The 22,553-nt window shown below is 30.2% G+C and overlaps 7 protein-coding genes and 1 long non-coding RNA gene across 13 annotated transcripts in view; 4 read left to right on the forward strand and 4 right to left on the reverse strand.

Moving 5' to 3' along the window:
- The window catches only part of LOC108739518, a 3,511-nt gene extending 2,079 nt beyond the window's left edge, over window positions 1–1,432 (reverse strand). For both annotated transcript variants that reach the window (XR_003231819.1, XR_003231818.1), the window contains exons 1-2: window positions 1,341–1,432; window positions 1,122–1,279 (exon numbers count right to left, since the gene is read on the reverse strand). This is a non-coding gene — a long non-coding RNA (uncharacterized LOC108739518). The remainder of the gene's footprint in view (window positions 1–1,121; window positions 1,280–1,340) is intronic.
- On the forward strand, window positions 245–2,610 carry LOC108739517 (ERAD-associated E3 ubiquitin-protein ligase HRD1-like). The gene is made up of 3 exons (XM_018473442.1): window positions 245–563; window positions 619–737; window positions 1,347–2,610. The coding sequence occupies exons 1-3, from the start codon at window positions 470–472 to the stop codon at window positions 2,112–2,114; spliced, it is 981 nt and encodes a 326-aa protein (XP_018328944.1). The 5' UTR covers window positions 245–469; the 3' UTR covers window positions 2,115–2,610.
- Window positions 2,611–2,665: 55 nt separating this feature from the next.
- Window positions 2,666–8,094, reverse strand: LOC108739516 (WD repeat-containing protein 37). Its single transcript, XM_018473440.1, has 9 exons — window positions 7,977–8,094; window positions 7,619–7,851; window positions 7,447–7,560; window positions 7,194–7,385; window positions 6,165–6,337; window positions 5,867–6,011; window positions 5,714–5,800; window positions 5,102–5,240; window positions 2,666–4,220 (listed from the first exon to the last, which is right to left on the reverse strand). Exons 2-9 carry the CDS (start codon window positions 7,830–7,832, stop codon window positions 3,821–3,823), a joined length of 1,464 nt encoding a protein of 487 aa, XP_018328942.1. The 5' UTR covers window positions 7,833–7,851; window positions 7,977–8,094; the 3' UTR covers window positions 2,666–3,820.
- Window positions 8,095–8,885: 791 nt separating this feature from the next.
- LOC108739510 (synaptic vesicle 2-related protein) lies at window positions 8,886–21,118 on the reverse strand. 4 transcript variants are annotated; one of them, XM_018473431.2, is made up of 13 exons: window positions 20,963–21,118; window positions 20,387–20,490; window positions 12,769–12,980; window positions 12,514–12,673; window positions 12,319–12,415; window positions 11,622–11,746; window positions 11,239–11,302; window positions 11,058–11,183; window positions 10,073–10,287; window positions 9,823–10,016; window positions 9,656–9,767; window positions 9,420–9,594; window positions 8,886–9,113 (listed from the first exon to the last, which is right to left on the reverse strand). In XM_018473431.2, exons 3-13 carry the CDS (start codon window positions 12,917–12,919, stop codon window positions 8,958–8,960), a joined length of 1,575 nt encoding a protein of 524 aa, XP_018328933.1. In that variant the 5' UTR covers window positions 12,920–12,980; window positions 20,387–20,490; window positions 20,963–21,118; the 3' UTR covers window positions 8,886–8,957. The 4 variants fall into 4 exon arrangements, with proteins under 4 accessions (XP_018328933.1, XP_018328934.1, XP_018328935.1 ...); XM_018473432.2 differs by having other exon boundaries at window positions 20,893–20,976; XM_018473433.2 differs by lacking the exon at window positions 20,963–21,118 and adding an exon at window positions 20,548–20,842.
- On the forward strand, window positions 13,150–15,580 carry LOC108739511 (N-acetylneuraminate lyase). Of its 2 annotated transcripts, XM_018473435.2 has the most exons (12): window positions 13,193–13,211; window positions 13,270–13,516; window positions 13,567–13,678; window positions 13,740–13,901; window positions 13,961–13,999; window positions 14,149–14,219; window positions 14,274–14,350; window positions 14,419–14,564; window positions 14,675–14,843; window positions 14,914–15,059; window positions 15,155–15,326; window positions 15,386–15,580. In XM_018473435.2, the coding sequence occupies exons 2-12, from the start codon at window positions 13,272–13,274 to the stop codon at window positions 15,526–15,528; spliced, it is 1,482 nt and encodes a 493-aa protein (XP_018328937.1). In that variant the 5' UTR covers window positions 13,193–13,211; window positions 13,270–13,271; the 3' UTR covers window positions 15,529–15,580. The 2 variants fall into 2 exon arrangements, with proteins under 2 accessions (XP_018328938.1, XP_018328937.1); XM_018473436.2 differs by having other exon boundaries at window positions 13,150–13,516; window positions 13,570–13,678.
- Window positions 15,568–16,497, reverse strand: LOC108739512 (rab-like protein 3). The gene has a single exon (XM_018473437.2). The coding sequence runs from the start codon at window positions 16,392–16,394 to the stop codon at window positions 15,681–15,683; it is 714 nt and encodes a 237-aa protein (XP_018328939.1). The 5' UTR covers window positions 16,395–16,497; the 3' UTR covers window positions 15,568–15,680.
- On the forward strand, window positions 17,462–20,154 carry LOC108739482 (N-acetylneuraminate lyase). Its single transcript, XM_025977951.1, has 8 exons — window positions 17,462–17,567; window positions 17,622–17,692; window positions 17,763–17,839; window positions 18,631–18,776; window positions 18,840–19,008; window positions 19,340–19,485; window positions 19,591–19,762; window positions 19,938–20,154. The coding sequence occupies exons 1-8, from the start codon at window positions 17,565–17,567 to the stop codon at window positions 20,078–20,080; spliced, it is 927 nt and encodes a 308-aa protein (XP_025833736.1). The 5' UTR covers window positions 17,462–17,564; the 3' UTR covers window positions 20,081–20,154.
- Window positions 21,119–21,385: 267 nt separating the features above from the next.
- LOC112905455 lies at window positions 21,386–22,512 on the forward strand. The gene is made up of 3 exons (XM_025977952.1): window positions 21,386–22,183; window positions 22,243–22,301; window positions 22,365–22,512. The coding sequence occupies exons 1-3, from the start codon at window positions 21,674–21,676 to the stop codon at window positions 22,492–22,494; spliced, it is 699 nt and encodes a 232-aa protein (XP_025833737.1). The 5' UTR covers window positions 21,386–21,673; the 3' UTR covers window positions 22,495–22,512.
- The last annotated feature ends 41 nt before the right edge of the window (window positions 22,513–22,553 follow it).

A 22,553-nucleotide genomic window follows, 5' to 3' on the forward strand; every position in this document is an offset into this window, starting at 1 on the left:
TGTTATTTTAAACTCATCAATTTTTCATATTTGTTGTAGAATTAAAAAAAAATAAAGTCGCACTTAGACTACTATGCTTTTAACAAATTTTTAACTTATAATCAAATAAATAATAAAAACCAGTTTTCTTATAATATAGAGAATTGTCAATAATCTAAATATATAAAAAACTATTATAAACTACTAAAAAATGTTTTAAAATCGCCGCGTTTCCTAAAAAGTAAAAAAAAATATAAGTTCGGGTATATGCCAAATCATTTAATTAAAAAAACAGAACTTTTGTTACACAAAAAAATTTTGGTAACTTTTGCACTAATTGTTCACTTTATATGAATATACAGAGTGGAACGTCATTCCAAAAATATTTAGAAACATTTTTTTTACAGAAGGTTATGTACATTTAATTACTTATGTAAGTGTCAAACAAAATTTTTGTGTATATTATCCATTTTTTTCGAAAATACAAAAAATGGAAAGTCGTGGATCGGTAACAGAAGAGACGCAAAGTGTCGAACTTATTTTGCAGCAGTCGCTTTTCCTTACAGCCTTTAATGTTGCAGCAGGTTTATAAAAATAATATAAAAAGTAATATATCCTAATTCATAATTATTATTTTAGCTAAATTAATGCGCTTTCTGGTTCACACGAATTCCATTTTAATTTTTATCTTTGAAGAGTTGGATACTTTAGATCGAAATCTAATGAAAATGAGTAACTTATACGGATTTATATGTCAGGTATATGGAAATCCTATTTGATCCTTTACCTGTGTCTAACCAGAAAATTTTAAATTAACTGCGTTTATTTTCTTACAGTAAACATAATCACATTCAAACAATCAAATTTTATGTAACTAATTCAGGCATGCAAAAGTAAAATATAAAAAAAATCAGTTTTATTTTAAGTGCGTAATCGACTTTGAAGCGAGGAGTTCCGTCTTTTTCAAAAACCATAAAATTAAAAAAATTTTCTACAGTTTCCACATAAATCTTTTTTTGTCTCTGTTAGTAGCTTCAAAAATCAAAACATGCTTTTTGACGAACTTTTCTGGTAGTATATCTATATACTTGATCATATTCAACTAAATAAAGTACCTATGTAAAGAACAATTAAAAAAATACCTTCATATAAATGTTTATTGACGATAACCATAAGAAAATATGCTGGTCAATTTAATTACTTTGCCATACTTCAAATTTTTAAATCAAACCAGTTTTAAAAAATGGATAGGCAAATGTCCTCTCTAAAAATTCCGTTCTTCTTTTTGAAGCAAGGAATCCTTAAAATTGAAATAAAAATCCTAAACTACAAAATGCTTAATTGAATATTATTAATTTTACCTTTAGCTTTTTTTCTTTTCCTTGTGCGACATGGTGATGTTACGTCCTTATGTTAAAGAACTGATGCCAGCCAAAGCGATCACCGGTCCCACGACGCTTCTATTTTACACAGTTTTCACCTATTTTGTGTCTAAAGTTAGAGACATTGTAACAAATAACTTTAGCATCCATAGCAGCTACTCGAGACTGGACTTGGTGCGATGGGTGTTCAAAATACTCCTTGAATGGGCGAAGGCAATCGTCATCGTCATTTGTTTGAAAGAACAAGGAATTGTCTACAAACCGAAAACCCTTTACACGATTGTGACGTTTATTTATTACATTTGTACCGAGAAATTATTTTTGGAACTGATTCCTGAAATTGTTCGTTATTTTAACTTCGATATTTTCGATTCGATGGAACATTTGTACGTTCCAATCGTAATGTACATTTATTCAATATTTGTCGGCTTTGTAGTAATCAGTTTAATGCTAACAAAACGACTATCGTGGTATACGTTATTTGGCACGTATTTTATATTGTACATGCGTCTAAAAGATTTGCTCTACAACTACGTAACCGTTCTTTTATTGGAGATAGAAACATTTCAATCGTTCAAGATTGCAACAAACAAGGAGATCCAGGAATGGGATGACATTTGTGCAGTTTGCCTTAATCGAATGAGCAGAGCCAGGATCACTCCTTGCAACCACCTGTTTCATCCTCAATGTCTCCGAATGTGTCTACAAAATTCTTTCAAATGTCCTTTATGTAAAAAAGATTTTCTTCGCTAAAATAAATATATCTTTATATCTACTGCAGATATTTTTTTAAAGACTTGAGTATTCCTTATCTAAGGAAAAATTTTCTTTCCCTACTAAATATCTACTACTATCATTACGTTGCAGTTCTCATTTAGTTCTATCTGCTATTAGTTTTCTCTAACTTTTTTTCTTTGTTTAAATATTGAAAAATTAATTTATATATTCCTATAAATTCCACTTCATCCACCACCAAAATTTTACTAATGGAATCCTTAACATTTACTTTTGACAATTTTTTTGCTCCTACTACTATTCCTCTTCCCAGTTGTACCTTTTTTTTCTTGTTTTTACAGAACTAAATAAAAACCAATTGTAATTATTATCCAAAAAGCTTTCTACATATACCATGTCTTCACTGTCCATCTAAATTTCACTTAACGGAATAATCCGCATTTTTAAAAAATCCCACAAACTTATTAATTTATTATTATATATCCTAAATATTTTTTATTCCAAAATGCAATAAAAGCATTATAAGAATTTTACTGATTTTGAAGGGCACAAAATAATAAATATCAATAGACCCTTTAAGTGGATTTAATTAGTTTATAACAGAGACAATTTTTAATATGTTGAACTACATAGCAAATTTACAGAAATTTACTTCTTGATTATCACAACCACAAGTTTCTCTTATTGATCAATAATATCTCGGAAGGGAGCTTTCTAAGAAATTTCAAACAACTTTCCCTCCAAACTGTTAATTAATTTTGATAACGCATCTTTATAATATTTAAATCGATTAAAATATTTTTTGCAACAAAATGTGTATATCAAATAATAAAACAAAATTTCTTGAAATTCTAATTTTAAACCCCCTTCCTGCACCATAGGTCCACTTTTAGTTCTGATAAGCAGTAAACAATGCTGATTGTACACGTATATTTATATATATTAAACTATCACATTCATATGAAATCAATTATGTCACAAAATACCGTAACCGTACCTTCAGCTACTGTTCATCAGATTTACAGTAACAAAGCAGTGATTAAATGCATACGTTGATATGTGCAATTTAAGGACTATTTTTGGGATATAAATTCCTACTGATAGCATAAGTCAAGGAAGTAGTGGTATTTTCACTTTAAGAACCATAAATTCAATTACCATTAGGTTTAAATAATTATCTTATATTCGTTTAATTTGTAAGCCATTTTTATTTATCCTAATAACTCGTTTCATTTGAAGATTAAAAATAAGATATTTTTTAATATCAACTTTTGCTCATTAATCTAGAACATGGTTTCATAGCTAATGTTAAACTATTTCTTTTTATAAACGATCAATAAAAAATTAAAACCCAAACATTATTTTTAATGAGGGCAAACGACCAAAATTCTATAATCTATTTTTTTTACAATAAAAGCAACTAGAATTCGTTTTGAATGTTTAACGGTTTTAATATCAATTATAATAAAACACAAACGATTTGCAATGGACGGACTAACGTCGGTAATTCAGTAAAAGCTTCTCAAATTATTGAAAAAAGTCTATCAATTATTAACGGCAAACAAAATGAGAAAAAAATAAAAAATAAAGTGTAATAATAATTAAAAAAATAAATTACAGTAATTATCACAATTTCCGACATCAACCTATCTAAATAATAAAAAAGTATTCCTATCCATCAAAAAATAATTAATTAATATTTATTAGTCTTATTCTAAATAAATTTAAATATCTTTCTCTTTCTCTTTATCTTTAACGGATTGCACAGACCACCCGAGAACCTTCCTGTCGAAACCGCAAGTAAATAAATTGATATTATTTGAGGGTTCGTCCGCCCACGCAGTGCAAGCGACCATTCGATTATGGCCATGACCGGCTTGCCTACTAGACCGTGGTAAGCGTGCTAGTCTTTGACCGGTCAAGTCGAATAGGCGCACCTGTCGGTTATCATGCGGAATAGCTATCACACCTGTTGATGATACCGATAATCGATTAATAGCAGAGTCAGTACGTATAGTAGCTAAGGGAGATCGCATATTTCGCAAATCCCACACTTTTACAGTGCGGTCGTCCGACCCCGATACTACTTTGTCTTCTTTGGCAAACACTGCCGAAGTGACACTTCTGTAAATAACAGAAAAAAAAATCAATCTTTCCAGAGGAGAAGGGAATTCATTAATTGGAATCCTTACAGTGTAAGACATAAAGAGAGATTACATGTAAAGATAAAGTAAGTGAGATGACATGAAAGTCAGTAACAGCGCATATATGTCCTATGATGATGAATAGCATAAATGACGATCTAACTGTTCTGTAAATACTACCTACATGTGGCACATATGAGACAGTAAAGTATGAAGTAGACTGGTAGTCTACTTTTTGCATCTCATTCACACTACCACTAAGCGTTTTCTAACAAATTGGTGTCTGTCTCATAGAAGGTCTATTTAAAACCATCAGTGATTTTAGTATGATTGAACTTTAGATCCTACTTTAACCATGTTCCTATAATCCTATGAAACTCGAATTAACTACATAACAATCAGTTTAAAGTGTAGTTCAATCCGCCAGAAGGTGGTACTTATCCACTTACAGACAACTGCACATAGAGATCACGGTAGTCTTTCATATTTGTATTATGTTTTCTCTTTTTTTAGACTTTCCTTAAATGCTACACCTCATGGTTCTAAAGTATCGAGAGTACTTCATAACTTTTGATGAGTGAATGGGTCAAGACGTATCAAAATACACGCTTTTTTGAAAGAATGTTTCAATTTTTTATAAGATTATGAGATTTCAGATTTCTGCATTTGATACTAATTTCAGGTCTCTACATTAACAGAAAAAAGTTATGGTGGTACAAAAAATTGTTGAAACAAATTGCACGTGTAGAAACACGATAAGTGCTTGCAGGTTTTTCTGAAATCAGCTTGCCACGCTTACCTAACTACCAATTAAATAAATGAAGAAGTAATATACAGGTATATGGTAATATGGTCACTTACTCTGAGTGCCCTTGAAAAACTGAAACAGATTGAACAGTTTCCCTGAAATCCCACAGCCTAAAAGTAGTGTCCCTTGAGGAAGTAACAGCCAACTTTTGACTAGGATGAGTTGCAGCATGGGTAATCTCTAAGTCATGACCTATAATAACAGAGAAACCTATAATCATTTCTCTTAAATGATGCTATATATACCATAATAATAGCTAATTCTTTGTTCTTATAAGGCAATTAACAACTATTCGCTCAAAACATTCTACTTGAAAGTTAATTCTAATAATAACAAAAATTGTTCAGTTTCTTTGGAAAACATGTCAATACAATAAAGAGATATTTAATAAACAAACCAACTTTGAATTTTTTCATGATATAATTATATTCAAAGGGTTATTTTAAAGAATACTATTTTAAGTAGAAATTATATCATGAAAAAATTCAATATTTTTAATTCAAATCAATATATTGATATCTTGACACATCTTATCAAAAACAAGTTAATTTTATACCTGCTTAGGTTTCTCTTTTGAATAAATACAATTTTATCTCTACTTCTGACAAGAACATTATTTATAATCAGTTGAAATATTAGATATTCCAATTCCAATAAAATATTACCTGTTAAAGTTGTAATTGTTGTATGTGATTCAATATCATGTAACATTCCTGTCCTGTCCCAACTGGCTGTAATTACATAATCTGCACCTAAAAATTACAAAAAAAAAACATCAAATCGAATTAACTGGAAACTTTAAATATATTTTTTACAACCTGCGAGCCAGTCAGCTGATGAAATGGGCCCAGAATGACCAACCAATTCACATACGGGGGTCCTTAAAGTGGCAATTTTTGTATCAGATTTGCTCTCGTCACATTCTTCACTCCCTTCTAACTCTTCCTCAGAAGAATGTCCTTTCTTAAATAAAAGCAAACTAATAATACACGGAGATACTAAAATAATAAGTTTCCACAAGAAGATAAGTACTAAAAACAAAATAGGTATTCTCTCCATTCTGCTGATAATTTCAGCATTATAAAATATGCAGGATGTCATAAAATTGTTATTTACCGGTAAATCCCAGCTAACAACAGCTTGCCAAATGTGAGCGGTACTATCACCACTGGCTGTGAGTACCAAGTCTTTCTGAGGATGGAACCGGACAGAGTTAACTGAACCATTATGCCCATTATATTGCAAAAGACATCTTGCATTATCTATGCTCCATATACAAGCACTGTGGTCTGGAATAAACAGAATACAATGAAAGGACACATTAATAAATTTTTATAGAACCACATCTGACAATTGGTTTATAAAGTAATCAAGGAACTTTTCTTAATTAATATTCCTAATCCAAAGAATATAAAGTTTTTATCTTTTCTCTTATACATTACAATTACAATATTTAGGTGAAAAACAAAAACAACAAACAAGTACACTGATAAATAATTTTTATAAATTGTATTTTAGTTTCATAACATGAGTAAACAAATAAATTTCTACATACACACTACAAAATCATACAAATTAACAAATCCACAACCTCATTAAATAGAAAATAAACATTTATCTTGAAGTAGCATTGCTCTTTGAACTATGATTATTTGTTATGTAATAACCACCTGTGAATTTGCATTTACTAAACAGTAGTGTGTTATTACTTTTTAAGTGAAGGTCACAATTAGGTAATAACATAAACAACATGCTTAAAACAAGGTTGAAAATTTTTAATTAAAACTGGGAATTTTTTCCAAATTTTATTAACAAAATAAATTCAAAAGATAAAAAGTACAAATTTAATTCTATTTTAAAAATAGACTTCAAATAACTGCTACACAGATTTATTCAATATAGTATTGAAACTGATTTAAATCTATGTGGCTATTTTAAGTTTTATTGGACTATTTTCTACTCTTGAATTTACTTTTGTTCAAAAATAACCAAGGCTAAGTGAAAAAAGCATCTGGTAAAATCAACTCAAAATTTAGATCACTGGTAACTATTGCAACAGAATTATTTTTAAAACAAAACATCAATACTTTAAGCTTAAGCTTTTATGTATGCAGATATACTTATATTTTTAACTCTATAACTTACCAGCTGATGCTGTTCCTATTATGGGTTGTCCTGTTCTTGATACGGACACCTCCCAAACTCCATCTTTATGCCCTGCATACTCTTTAACAACATTACATGTTAAATGTGGTGCTTTAAAACTGGACACTATTTTACTAGTTTGAGCTTTTAGCTTGTAAGCTGTTTTTAACTTTTGTGAAGATGAAGAACTTACTGTAAAAATACATTATCATTATTACAACAAAAAAAAAATTATTTATAAGTAATGCTACACCTTTCTTAGCTAATGCTTTTGAAACATTGTTATCAAAGTCCACAGAATCATAGTTTTGTTTGTCAAATGTTTGGCTCTCAATTTTCTCATTTAGAATATCAATTTTTTCTTGCACTGAAAACAGCCACATAATAATCAATTCACAACTATTTTGGAATAATAAAATACTCACATGTTTGATTTTCTTGATATAAAAGTTCAAATTCCTTCTCTATTTGTCTGAATAAACTATGCAATCTTATTTTGAAAGCAGGAGTAATGTTTTCATTTTCAAAATCTCCTCTTAAATTGGAATAAATGTCATCAACTGTGCTTTGTGGCCTGGTCATGGAATTTCGTTTGCTTTTGAGTACTTTTCCGGACGAGGTTATTTGGCTTACTGACATTCTGGATCTATTCGACCGACTGCAATATACATAAATTATTAGCTATTACATTCACACATTCACAGCCAGATTAGCTATTTATGCAATAAAAACTTGAAATTAAGGAGTCAAAATTATTTCGTCATAATTCTGTAGGTAATTTACCTTAATTCATATTATGAAAACGGTACAGTTAGGGTGAATTTTATATTATTTTACTAATTAAAAAAAACATTATAGGGCCTGGGTGTAGTTTCATACTTTTGTCAAATTTGACTCTTTGACATAACTACTCATAGATTAAAACTAATAAAAAATAGTGAATGAAGGTTAAGTACAGTCAGCAATAGAAACAAATCAGTTCATGTTCATATATGTCCATGTACAGTTCGGTGCAAATATTTTCGAAAACGTACCTTGAGAAATAAATATAATTAAGTATCTACGATTTCGAAATTTTAATTTCATGAACTTTATTAATCCGCTTCATTAAAATAAACAGTACAATTAGTCTTGGAAGAGGTAAACGTGAAAGGAAAGGATGAGTCAACAAAAGCAGATCTACTTGGGATATTAAATCTCTCAATCAGAATTAAAATAAATTATCAACATTCTCACTATATAATCAAACACAAAAACAAAACCATATTGGATAAAGCAAATGTGTTTATATGTACAATTCATCGCGGCAATTGTGAGACAAATTATGTTGGTCAAACTAAAAGACCTTGTCAGATTAGAGTTAAAGAACATAAAAACGATTTAAAAAAGAATAAAATGAATGAAACACCTATACATAAAAATGAGTTTCTCAAAAAAAAAAGATTTTTTCAAATAATTTTAATTAAAAATTGTTAGTGAAATATAAAAAATTCTAAGTAATAAACACAAAAATTAGTTTAAATTACCAACAACCAGCACCATATCTGTTCACAACACATAAATATAAATCAATATTCTATAGCAACAAATACATATTTATGTAATTATCTTGTACAATAAAAACTGTTTATATGTATAATAATAAAAAACTAATAGTTGCATTAAATAAAATAAATTAGACCTTTGGTTTTAAATACAATATTTAAGTACGTATTAAAATTAACAGCCTTGTTTAATTAATACTTGTCGTTAGAAATAAAGAAATTAGTCTTTAGTTGGCTGAGAAGTTTGTTGGTCAATGTTATCAGTCAATTCTTTTCCAGTCGTTTCTAACGGTAATAAGATACATGCTAAAGCAGCTAATAAGGCCCCTGTTGCATAAAGAGCGACAGAAAATATCACGGAAGTCTTTAAAAGCACCTACAAATATAAATACGAATTCGTTTTATTCATTTTATTTAATTCAATTAAATTTATTAAGAAATAAACCAACGGAGCCAAGTCTAACTTCTTTTGTAAATGATTAATAAAAAAACCAAAACAATAGAAAACTTTGCTACAGATCGGATAAGTACCGTCGATGTTTTGAATTTAGAACAAGAACAATAACTGTTTTTCTGCATCTGCATATTAGTTGATAAACGATTACGCTGATAAAAAATTATAATTAAATATAACTAAACCTAAGCAGAATTCAGTTTATAAAATTAAAAACGTAAGAATTACCTGAGCTACATAAGGCGTAACCATTGCACCAAATCTTGCCATTGCACTGCAAGAACCCACCCCCACAGACCTTAATGATGTAGGATATACCTCTGGGGTGTACACATAAGCAGCTTGGAACACTCCAGCTATAATTCCTCGAGCGAAAAATAGTACCAAAGTTAAGGCACTGCGTCTAAATTTTTAATTACATTAACAGTTGTAAATTAAACGCTTAACTATTGTGAAATACATACCTTTGTGGGCAAATGAGAAGAAACAAACAACAAACAGCGTATACGACAAATTGTACTGCCATAGTCCTCTTTCTACCAAATCGTTCTATAATAAAAATTGTAACGAAAATTCCTACAATCATTACACATTAAAAACAATACAACGGGTTGTAATGATAAAAAAATACCAGGAAATTCAGCAAGTGTAGTCCAAAGCAAATCAATATAATCAGTAGTTTGTAACTGCTTACAATTAGCAGCACAATTTTCTTCATTTATTGGAGGTCGAGAGTCGATCTTTTCTATACACGCGTTTGAAGAAGGTTCAAATAATTCAGTAGACATTAATACTAAACCATAATAACAAAACGCACAAGCCATCCTGCAATATTATTAAAGGTAAACACTTTTTCTCTCCGTTTTTTGAATGAAAAATACCATATGAACCACAGGAGAAGTGAGGTCATTCTCAAGGACGGAATTAACAAATCTTTGAAACGGCCCCTGTGGGGCAGTTGGGCCTGAGTGTCATCTACAACAAGACGTCCCAAAAGCATTGGTTTACCATTATCACTTGCGATCTTTTCAATTGTCGCAAGAGCTTTATCTGTTTGCCCACTAGCAATGTGGAATCGAGCTGACTCAGGCAACCACTGCAAATTTCACAAATATTTTACTTAAATCTGAAAATATTTATATACACCTTAACAGAAGAAACATACTCAACATTTAAGATAAGATGAAAATGCAATAGACACTCAATAGTGTGAACCAAAAGAAAAACAACAGTTTTTCAGGTCATCGGTAGTCATATTTAATATGTACCAAACATCAACGATAATTAATACAAATATAAAACACTACTAAATCATCATCAAAATATAGCGACAAATACAGTAATGAAATACCATCTTTTGTCAAAGAAATCAGAAATTTTTCTTTTAGCTTCTTGGGATCATCATATCAATAATTTCGACGTCACTCTCTTATGGTTACTCTAGGTTTCTACATTTCAAGTGTTTATAGCTCTATCTAATAAAACTACATACAGTCAACATTAAGGATTCTAAAGTAAATACATGAATTATATGAATAAACCATCCCTCCAGCTAATACGACTGGGGAAATATCACGTACTTCAGGGATTGAAAGCAATAACAGTACAGCAACATCTAAATCGATTTTTAAGATCAATGAAGATTTGTTTCTATAAGCGAAGGTTTAGTTCGCCCTACGCGGTGGCTTAACATAATTAATATACTATTCACATTATACCGGGATTCCCTTATGCATTGCTTACACTATCGAGTATTTACTGTGTGAATATCACCCACACTCACTCATTCACATAACACAATTGCAAATAATTTAGATTTAAGAACTTTATCAATGGTAAATGTTTAAGAAAAATAATAAGACTTACTGGACATATGAGCATAAAGATTAGCAAAGGCCCTGTAGACAGCGCTAAAAGCCACTTCCAGCCTAGTGTAGGCATAACTACTAAAGCTAAAACGACTTCAAAACAGGCTCCAAGCGCCCAAAAACACTAAAAAACTATTACATGGTACCATGAGATGACAACGTAAATTCAGCACACTTACATCAAGCAAAACAACACATTTAGCTCTTTGTTTAGTAGGTAAAAATTCTGCATATAACGTAACACTAAAAATATAAAAAAATCAAAAACACGATAATATAATAGTACATTGAGCAACGAGTGAGGTATAGTTGTTAATAGCGCATGTTGATGCATGAACAAAGCGACGAAGTGGCGATATTAACAACTTTAGCGAACATTACACGTTACAAGTAAATGTGTCATCATAATGATGAATATGTGAGAGACAAAGATTATGAAATAAATGAAAGAATATGTGGCATATCACGAGCACGAATGATAAAAACAAATGAATATTTGGGGACTAAATAAGTAAAAAATTACTGAAAACTTAATTTCATTATTGTATAATTTAAAACATACGACTGGGGTGTACACCCTATGGCAAATCCAACTAATCCTCTCAGAAGTAAGATCCACATAAAACTGGGAGCTAGGGCACTTAACAGTCCGTAATAGAACAACAAAATTGCACACAATGTTAATGCCTGAAATAATAAAAACAAATAAAATAAAAAATAATGACCAATACCAACTGAATATGATAAATTAATTTATAGTTAGGATAATAAAATTGAAGTGTCCTTTTCACATTTTGTAATTTTTTCAAATCTAGAAATAGAGTAAACTGTAACTACATATGAAATAAATGCAACTAATAAGTATCTGTCTCTCAGTATATACCAACTAATCTTCAAAATGGTTTAACCAATTTTTATAGAACTTGCACAGAAAACCAATTAATAACTATTTTATCATACTTAATTGTTAAAAAAGCTTTTATCAATGTATTGAAGTGAAATCAGATATTAGCATAGAACAGCAGACAACGACTTCTTTAAACTATGATTTTTCTGATTTTAAGACCTAAAATTACAAAAATTTGAAAAAGACCCCTAATAGTCTGTAAAAAGTTGTATCAAATTATGAAGGAACAGAACCAAGTTTCCAAGAGGGGCTAATATTGGATGTAATTACAAAAGTTACAACAAGCATAATTTAAACCAAGATTTTGAATCTGGCAATAGCTGTTTATGTTATTTACATTGCTAAATCTTACATATTTGCGGCCATATCTATCACTCAAATTTCCCCAAAAGGTTGATGACAACATCATTCCCAAAAAAACTACTGTAGTAGTCAGTGCTTCTTGGTATCTACCGAAGAAAAGTAAAGAGGATATATTTCAACAGTGAAAAATACATAAGTGCTGCATCATTTAAACACTTGTTTCAAAATAGCAATCAATTATAACCTTGTTATACGCCAGTAACAATGTAATGCTGGGGAAAGAATTGAAAGAATAGTCATTTCCATGCTATCTGCCATCCAACATAGACCTGTCCATAAGGATAATTTTACTTGAAACCACCCAAATCCCAAAGCATTTACTGCCTGAGTAACAGTAAAGGTATCTGTAAAAGAAATATGAGATTTGATGTCCACATACAATTGTACATTTTTTATCCTACGAAACCCTCATATAGACATAGAAAAAATTATTTATTACCATCTGGAACAACAGTAACTGAAGCCATTTCTATTTCATCAGTAGCATGAGAGTCTGGATCAGGCAAAGTTGTACTTTTGTTTAATGTACCGGGCGATGAAGAGCCTTCAATGTCTTGGTATCCTTTTGATCTTCTTACCACGTTTTGCATTTTTAAATAGGTACGTCAGTATTATCACTTTATGTATAAGAAAACAGTATATGGATACCTTCTGTAAGGAAATAATACATATGTGAAAAAAATTAAAAAGATGCTTAATTTTTAAAACTTAACCTATTTAATAAAACAGACGTCAAATGAGTAACAAACAAGAAATATGGCTGAATAATCTTAAATTACGTGACTCCATAACATCATCCAATTATATTTTATAGGTTAGTTGTGTTAGTTAATGTTATGGTTTCTTAGTCTGATGGGGAGATTAGCACCTTGAAAACATATAGTATCTCAATAAACCTGGCCGGTTTTAAAAAATTATAAACCTATTTCTTGGTTTAAAGGGATGGATTTGGATATTGGGTATCGGTTTGATTCGTACAATGAACTAAAAGATTATTTAAATAAGTTTTGCGAAGCAACAAACACAAAATACTGGAAACGGGACGCGAGAACAATCGGCGCCAGTCGATCATCAGGAAATTTAAAAGAAGTAAATCCAGACCTTGTTTATTATGAATTAAAGTTTACATGCATTTATGGAGGAATAGAATTTAAATCCAGAGCGCACCATAGACGAAAATCTTCCCCGTAAGTATTTTTGCCAAAAGCGTATTATCTTTTAATGTTTACCATTGCAGTAGTTTAAAATCAAATGGTTGTCCGTCTTATTTACGGTTTAAAGTTTCCGAAGATGGAGAATCGTTACAATTGGTAGCTATGAATTTTAAACACAACCATGAACTAACAGTTGTAAGATGGAAAATATAATACAGTTTTAATATTTATGTAAGTTGAATACAATAATTTACAGCCCGAGAAAAGAGTACTTCCAATAGGTGGTAGAAAAAGAGTTCTTTTGGGGAATGATTTTGAAATTAAAAGCAAACGCTTACAGGATCTTACTGCTTTGGATAATGTAGAACTTGAACAAGAAGGAGAAGATTCATCAAATGATCTTTTACAAATGCTGCAGGTATGTATTTTAAAAACCTCAAAAGTGAGACCAAAAAAGCTTGAGTTAAAATTTTTTAGGACCCAAAATGCGAGGGAATATTCGAATCTAAAACTGAAGTATGTATATCTTCCATATGCAATTACGTAAATAAGACACTTTCATAAGTTTGTGTTTATAAGTTTCTGTTATAACATGTTTAAATATTAAAGAAAAATATTTTTGTTTAGAAATTAGATTCAAATGTAATGTGAGATATAAATTTTAGGGATTAACTGCAGAAAACTATTTATTTAAAGGTTTGGTGGTACCAGTCTTAACACCATTTCATGATGATGCGTAAGTAAACATGCAATTGTATAAAATGCACTTTTATATAAATTGCACTTTTAGGAAACAATCATTAAATTTGGATATAATACCAACTTATGCAAACTTTTTAAAAGATAATGGAGTTGATGGAGTCTTAGGTGATGACATCTATCTACTTCATAATTTGTTACATGTTAAAAGAAATAACTTTATTTTTCTTTAATAGTTAATGGGCCAATTGGTGAAGGAATGTCAATGACTGTTGATGAAAGAAAGCTAGTTACTGAAGCTTGGGTTGATGCTGTGGCAGAAATAAAACAGCATATTATAGTCCATGTGGGAGGAGCCCCTTTACCAGATGTCTTGGAATTAGTAAGAAAATATAATAATTTGAATAGAATGATAAGCTTTTAAAGTTTCTTAATTTTCTTTTCATTTTATGTTTCATCTATATTAAAATTTGAAAAATCTAACTGTTTTAGGCAAAACATTCAGATAATATAGGTGTCAATTGCATCATGTGTCTTCCAGATCTTTTTTTTAAACCTCAGTCTGTTGAAGAATTAATAACCTACATAAAATTAGTCAGTGATGCGGCACCTCACACTCCTCTCCTGTATCAACACATTCCACAGAAAACAAACGTAAACAGTAAGTTTTTGTAATTAGAAAATTTATGAACTTCAGAAATTCATTTATTTCGTTTGTCTTACTTTCCTAGTTCATATGGGACATTTTCTGCAAGAAGTATCTGACAAAGTACCTATGTTGGCTGGGATTGAATTTTCTTCATCTGCATTGGATGAAGGATATGCTGCTTTAAAAGCAGATGATGGAAAATTTGCAGTATTTTTGGGAGTCGACAAGGCAAGTTGAAATAAGTTGTCATTCTTTTCAGTTTAAAAAAAGATTTCCTTTAACTAATTATAGTCTAAAAATATATAACGGAATTCTCTCAACAGCTAATGGCAGGAGCATTTATGTTAGGGTTTAATTCAGGAATATTCTCAACTCTTAATATGTGGCCAACATTTGGACAGAACATATGCCATTTAATTGAACAGAAAAAAGCAGAAGAAGCTATTCAAGTACAGGATCAGTTAAATACTATTGTGGACTCAGTTAGCAAATTCGGTAAAACTAATAATATAAAAATCAATAGGACTGCTAACTAACTAATTTAAATATTTTAGGAAATTGGATTTCGGTTTTGAAAATACTAATGAAGTATTCTACTCCTGTTAATGTAGGAATACCAAGAAAGCCTCTTACTCCTTTAACTGAAGATCAAGAAAAGGAATTGGAATTGGAGCTTACAAAAAATAATTTTTGCTAATTAATTATTCATTTACTACTGTAAATAAAATAGAATCAATATTTTTGATAATTCAATTTCTTGTTTTACTTATATAAACATTTTTAATGTACAAAGAAATGATACTATTTATTCATTACTTGAATACTGTTCTTAATGGTCCATTAAATCTTTCAGTCTTGATGTGGTACAGAATAAAACCTAGAAGATAGTAGAGGAGATGTACTAGTTGAACTTCTCTCTGGGTATGAATTCATGGTTTCAGTAATATCCCTTTTTTCTATCACTTTATCATAAAATCTTGTTAATTTTACTGCGTTTGTTGTTCCAGCAGCTAAATATCTGACTTGTCTACAATCTAGAACAATTTCATCTGCACCAAATTGACTTGCTAGATTTGAAGATCTAGAGACGAATTTTCTGTCTTCAACCATATCTAACTTAGTTCCAATAACCAAAATTGGTAGTTGTGTTGAGCCTAGAAAATTCTCAGCATCCCAATCATCATAATTACTGGCCCAAGATGTGTAAAGAGGTGTATTTGGTTTGTCACGATTTAATACTTCCTGTAGCCATTTCTTTAGATTCTCTTCAGACTTTCTGTTTGTTAAATCATGTACCAAAATCACACCATGGCAGGGGTTATAAAAAACATGCCTTGCATTTCGATGATTATTACTTCCACCTATATCCCAAAATTCAACAAAATATGTTGTCTGCTCTGGAGTCCCTTCCCTGTACTCGTGAAGTTTCACTTCCACTACACAACCTATAGTCCAACCAGGAGACTTTATAGGTTCGCCATGGGCTGCTAAATGTACAAATGACGATTTTCCGACACCTGAGTCACCTAGCACCATTACGCGAACACGATCTATTAATGACATTTTGTTTTCAATGTATGTTTTCAAACTTCATATTTGTATTAAAGAAGTATCTTAATTCAACAGATTCAACACAAGGTCATAAACGTCAAAATCTACAATGAGCATTGCAAGTTGCAGAAATTAGTTAGTAGAGGTAGAGTACAATAAGTTGCGTTCATTGAACGCAATAATTGAAAAGCAGCCATATTGAATAAAAGATACTAACATAAAATTAAATTTTAAAAATTGAGAATGAGTATTTAAAGAAAACTAATTTTTTGGTAAGGCTATTGCATTATGATAATTAAATTGCAAATTTTCGGTAATCAACATATTTTTTTCCAATTATTATAGATATATTCAGCAATTGCTTTTTCTATTTGTAAATTGATTTTATTAGTATCTAATAGTTGATGAAAGCCACACAGAAATAAAAAGATACCAATTTATCACTTAGAAGAAGAGCACCACCATTAAAAATAATTCCTATTACATCGATAGTAGGTATTATTTCCTGTTTTTATTTTTGAAAATAGTGTTCTGATTTATTTTATTTATAGCTAATCCTAAATTAATGTTTTTACGTAGTTTTTTTCTTTATAACATACATGTTCATCAGTCAATTTTAAAAATCGCCAATTCTGACGTATTCAACAGGTTTGAATATGGTTGGAAACAATTGCAAAGAAATGGACGGGTTTAGATGTGCATATTCAAGCGTATAGTTGGTTGAATATACATATCCATTCTAATAACATGAACATGATTTTTATAATTGATGTTTAAAGCACAGATTACAAAATTATTAAAAGTGTCGTCAACATTAAAATGTAAATGGTGTGCACTATCAATAACGGAACTTTTGTTGCTATATTTTAAATCTAAAAATAGAATAACCTTGATATTTTCCACTAAAAATGATCAAAACAATTCTAAATTACAGATGTTAAAAGAGTATTTATATGTAATATGTATATGTATTTAATTTCAAAAACAAAATGATTTATACTCATTATTACAATAATGTCAAATAAACAAAATTATTTATTATATAATAAAGTGTAAGTCAGAATATTTATTTCTACTTTGATAAAATGTTTTTGTATTTATATAAAAACGCGCACGGTTATAAGCGCCAGTTTAAATCTCTTCAGATACTTATCATTAGTTAGCAAACAGCAGTCTCCCAAAATGGTTAGTATCAATATATAAAAGTGTTATCCATTTCAATTTGGTTGTTTTACATAGGTTATTACCCCCGAGCAATTTACCTACCGAGGACTTATTGCCCCTGTCTTAACGCCTTTTAACAATGATAAGTAAGAAGAAACATATTCTGTAATTTTTTAATACCTAAATGATTTACCCTAAAACTGAGGTACATTTTAGGAAAAAAAGTTTAAACTTAACAGATATTACCAGGTACGCAAAATTCTTAAAAGATGCGGGGATCGAGGGCATTCTCGGTAAGTACTTACACATTTTTACCGATTGGTGAAGCGCACTTATATATATTACATTTATTCTTGTTTTATATATTATTTCTGAAAAAATGGGATGTTAAATTTAATACACTCTGCCTGTTGTTTATTGTGCATTGTGTATTGTATCTATAAAAACCAATATTATTAATGTTATAAACTGTGACTTTTATCGAAAGTATTGCTAAAAAGTCTTCTTCCTTATCAGTTACGAGATTTGTAATAATACATAATTTAGTAATAATAATAATAGTAATCATTATATTTGTTTATAAGAATATTCCCTCTTTTTGATGTCAAGTAAAAAAATATCAAGTGCAAATGAAGGTAATTAAAAAAATAACAGAGCACAAATAACATTATCAATTTTATAAGTTTGTGAAGATTATGCATATTTATAACTTAAAGGGTCATTGCACAGTTCCACAATTTTAATTAAATTGATAAGACTGATAAGAGAAACAAAAAAAATAATGAGAGAAGCACAAACTATGCGCCTGACTACAACTTCGTTTATCAAGTAGCATATCACTGGCAGTATACCGCCACCTGTAGTTTAAGTTTAGTATCGGATTACTCGCGCAAATGATGCGTGGTTACTTTTATGAAAACTTGAAGGAATATTCTTATAATTTTTATTGGAGATAAAGACGAACTATCTAAGGAGAGACACTAAAAAATTTGAAAAATAATCAATCCGGTAGTTTTTGCATGACACGTAGGTACACATCGACAAAGCTATCATTTCTTTTTTTTGTTATAATTTTTTTAAAAAGTAAATGGAACCAGTGGAGAGGGTATGTCAATGAATGTCGAAGAAAGAAAATTAGTGGCCGAAGCATGGAAGAAAGCTGCATCCACAACAAACTTGCATCTAATGATTCAAGTTGGGGGTGCACCCTTACCAGACGTCTTGGAATTGGTAAATACGATAAAAGGCGAATAGAAAAAAGGATTTTATTAATGAATTTATATTTAATTTAAGGCAAGACATGCTGAATCGCTTGGTGTCGATTCAATTATGACTCTTCCCGAATTATATTTTAAACCCAAAAATCCAGTTGAATTGACGCATTATTTAAAACTGGTGAGTGCGGCTGCACCCAATACCCCCTTACTTTACTACCATATTCCGCGTTATAGTGGAGTTTCAGGTAATCATTTATTAAAAATTGAATCAATGTTAAAATTTAATAAAGAGAAATATACAATACAGGCAACAAATAATTTGGTGGTAGATAAATATTTTTGAACGATTTATTTATCTGCTTATGTAATATGTCACTGCGTGACGAGACAAATGGTGAGAAGGATATAAGACCTGTGTGACAAAGCGTGGCAAGGGAGGGGTGGGGAGGGGTGTTGCAAAAAGTGGTGGTAACACATCGTGAACGGCTCATCATAAACTTGGAAGTTCAAACTTCTTTTACAGTTGTATCCACTTAATTTTTTATTATAAAAACCAGCCACTTTAATGAATTTCAGTTCATATGGGAGACTTTTTAAACCAAGTAGATGGTAAAATAGACACGTTTGTCGGCATCAAATTTACATCAACAGTATTAGACGAAGGTATAGCTGCAGTCAGAGCAGGGAATGGACGATATGCTGTATTTTTAGGGGCTGATGATGTAAGTCGCATACATAATAGTTGCAATCATCATTTTTTTTAGACTTAAAATTTTATTTAAGTAAAAAAAATGTTTTAGTAATATTTAAAAATGTTTAATTTTTAGCTAATGGTTGGCGCATATTCATTAGGTTTCGATTCTGCTATTGCAACATCATTGAATATGTGGCCAAAATATGGACTTAATATTTTAAAGCAAGTTAAAGACAATAACGTCAATAAGGCACTAACAACACAAAAAGAATTGAGTACCGCAATAAAACATGCGAATCAATACGGTAAAACATTTTTCTATATCAACATTTTCATTAAAAAAAACTACCCAAAAACAACTGTTTCGAACATTTTCAAACTTTCATATGAAAATGGGTACATAAATTGTATCTTCTTATTTTTTCTTTTTGTTACTTCTAAATACTAATAAAATGTTAACAAATCATCACTCTGTTTTAGGAGAATGGGTGCCAATAATGAAGGCAGCAATGAATCTAACAACTCCCATAAATGTAGGAGTCCCTAGGGATCCTCTATTAACCCTTACGCCACAACAGGTGCAGAGTTTTGAATCAGATTTAAGAAAATTAAAATTTCTTTAAGCAATGTATTATAATACACATTGTAAAGCATTTGTTAAATATTAAATCAAATATATATTTTAATTGATACTTAATTAAAGTGGTTTTTTGTTACATATTTTCAATTTATCGATATTTTAAGATTTTCATTATAGGCAATAACTACTTTTCGCGTTTAGTCAGTATTCAACCAAATTATTTTATCTAGCAAAAGAAGGAAGAAGTATTGCATTGATCGAGAATCGAACCCGGTCCTTCTGCGTGGTATAAATTACTACGTACTTCTAACTAAAGTTTGTCTGTCTTAACAACAAATTACACACATACCCAGGATTTTTGTGATGGGTATATCTATGCAGTGGCGTAGCGTAGCGATCTATGATCGTAGGAGAACGAAGGTCAAGGGCCCATCGCCGAAGATCACGATAGTCCTATAAAAAAAAATAATTTTAATAATGCGCTGCGTTTTTTTAGTGTATACTTCGTACTAGTAATTAGAGCCGAAAAGACCGACTTTTAACCGAGCGTGAGAGCAAGACACAGATTCATATGAGATGGAGGGGGGGGCTTATCAAAGAGCTTGTGTTAGGGCCTTTTATTAAAACCATAATACGCCATCACATACTGATGACCCTCTCTCTATTTCATATGAGCACTAGCCTAATGGCACAGTACCTTTCGAGGACATAAAGTACCAGTTCATTCACCTCCCTATTTATGATATATCTTAGAAACCTTATAAACTATATTAACATGTCGGTTGAATATTAAATTGGTAAAATATGATTTTCAATACGCGTCCATGTGAAACTACTAATATGAACAGCACTTACACTTAGTTTTACAAAACGCGTATGGACGCTACTGAACTGTTTTTCATTAATCCTGTTCCTAGATTCATACCTTTATCAGTTTACCAGGTTGAAGTTAGGATAATCTATTACTCACAAAACTATACAATAAAATTTGGAAAAATAAACACCTTCTAAATAACATAAAACTAATTAAAAACAATTACAAATTAGAATGCTACAAGCAAGAAGAGTCATAAGTTGGTAACAAACTAACAATTCATAAATGAAAACAGTAAACATCATATTATACAATACGTCACAAAGATAATATTCAAACAAAAATAGTTCTTAATTTAAACAAATTTTAATTAAAATAAAAAAGGATTAGTACGTGGTCGATTTATTTGCTTTTGTTAGGGAATAATCATTAATTGGGCGCATGTAAATTTATATATCCAATTTCTTACTATAATATTAAAAATAACTTAATAGACGGAGGGTATATGTAAGTTACCGAGTATTTATGAATTAACCAATCAGAAGCGGTGAATTAAAGTGTAACATTTAATACATTTTTTTTTACAAATTCTGTTATTATTCATCTAAATTATTGTAGTTAATACAGTTGTTTCTCATATTATGTAGGGGTACATTAGTAAAATAAGCATTATATTACGGTTAAATGTGTAACCTGTATACGTTTGTGAAAAATAAGGTTATGTTTTTGTTTTTGTGTCATTCAAATTTAGCTAATAAAATAAAATAATTGCGAAGTTTATTAATTTGTAGCTAAACATTAGGACTGCCAATATTTATAAAAATGGCTAGTGACAAAGACGACAATTCAGAGATTGAAGATCATACAGACAAAATAGAAATAGTGGTAGTAAACAATTCTGAAGAAGAAAGTAAAGCCCAAGAGGTTTCTAAAACAACAATAAAAGACATATTTTCTGGTTTTAAACCGAAAAAAGAAACTGATAATGATGAATGGAGTCCCGATGAAAATGAAGAGGAAGATGATGAGTTTGAGGAAGAGGAAGAGTTAGAAAATGAAACTCCACGGAAAAGGAGTAGAAAACGTGAAGCCAACACTTCTAAGACTGATGATAAAGCTAACAAGAAACGAATTTATATGCAGAGATATCGTAAGGAATGGGAAAATATCCCAGCTTATAAACCATGGTTATCAGAAAGTGTAAGAGGAAATTTATACTTTTATTGTAAATTTTGTAAAAAAGACAATAAGTGTGGAAAATTAGTAATAGAAAAACACATGACTTCTCAAAAGCACATAAGAAATTCCGTGCAAAAACAAAATAAAGTACAGGTGAGATAGTGTAATCATAATTTGTTTATGATGGACATTAATTCATATTTTCATCTTAGAGAAAGTTTACTTTTCGAGGGCTACTCTGTCCAGTTTTTACACCATTTGAAGATAGAAGGTGTATTCTTGCATAAATATAGTCAAAATTTTTCTACTTATTTAATTATATGTAATTTTTTAGGGAAACTGAAATAAATTATGCTGTAATTCCTGATTATGCAAAATATTTGAAGGCTTGTGGAGTTAAAGGAGTGTTAAGTATGTTTTATATCAAATATTATAAAAACAGGATGGTAGGAAATTCATATTAAATAACACTTTCAAATTACAAAAGGACAAAATTTTCAATTATTAGAACATATTCTTTTCC

Source organism: Agrilus planipennis, unplaced genomic scaffold (assembly GCF_000699045.2).
Source record: "Agrilus planipennis isolate EAB-ADULT unplaced genomic scaffold, Apla_2.0 scaffold34, whole genome shotgun sequence".
In the NCBI taxonomy this organism is placed as follows: Eukaryota; Metazoa; Arthropoda; class Insecta; order Coleoptera; family Buprestidae; genus Agrilus; species Agrilus planipennis.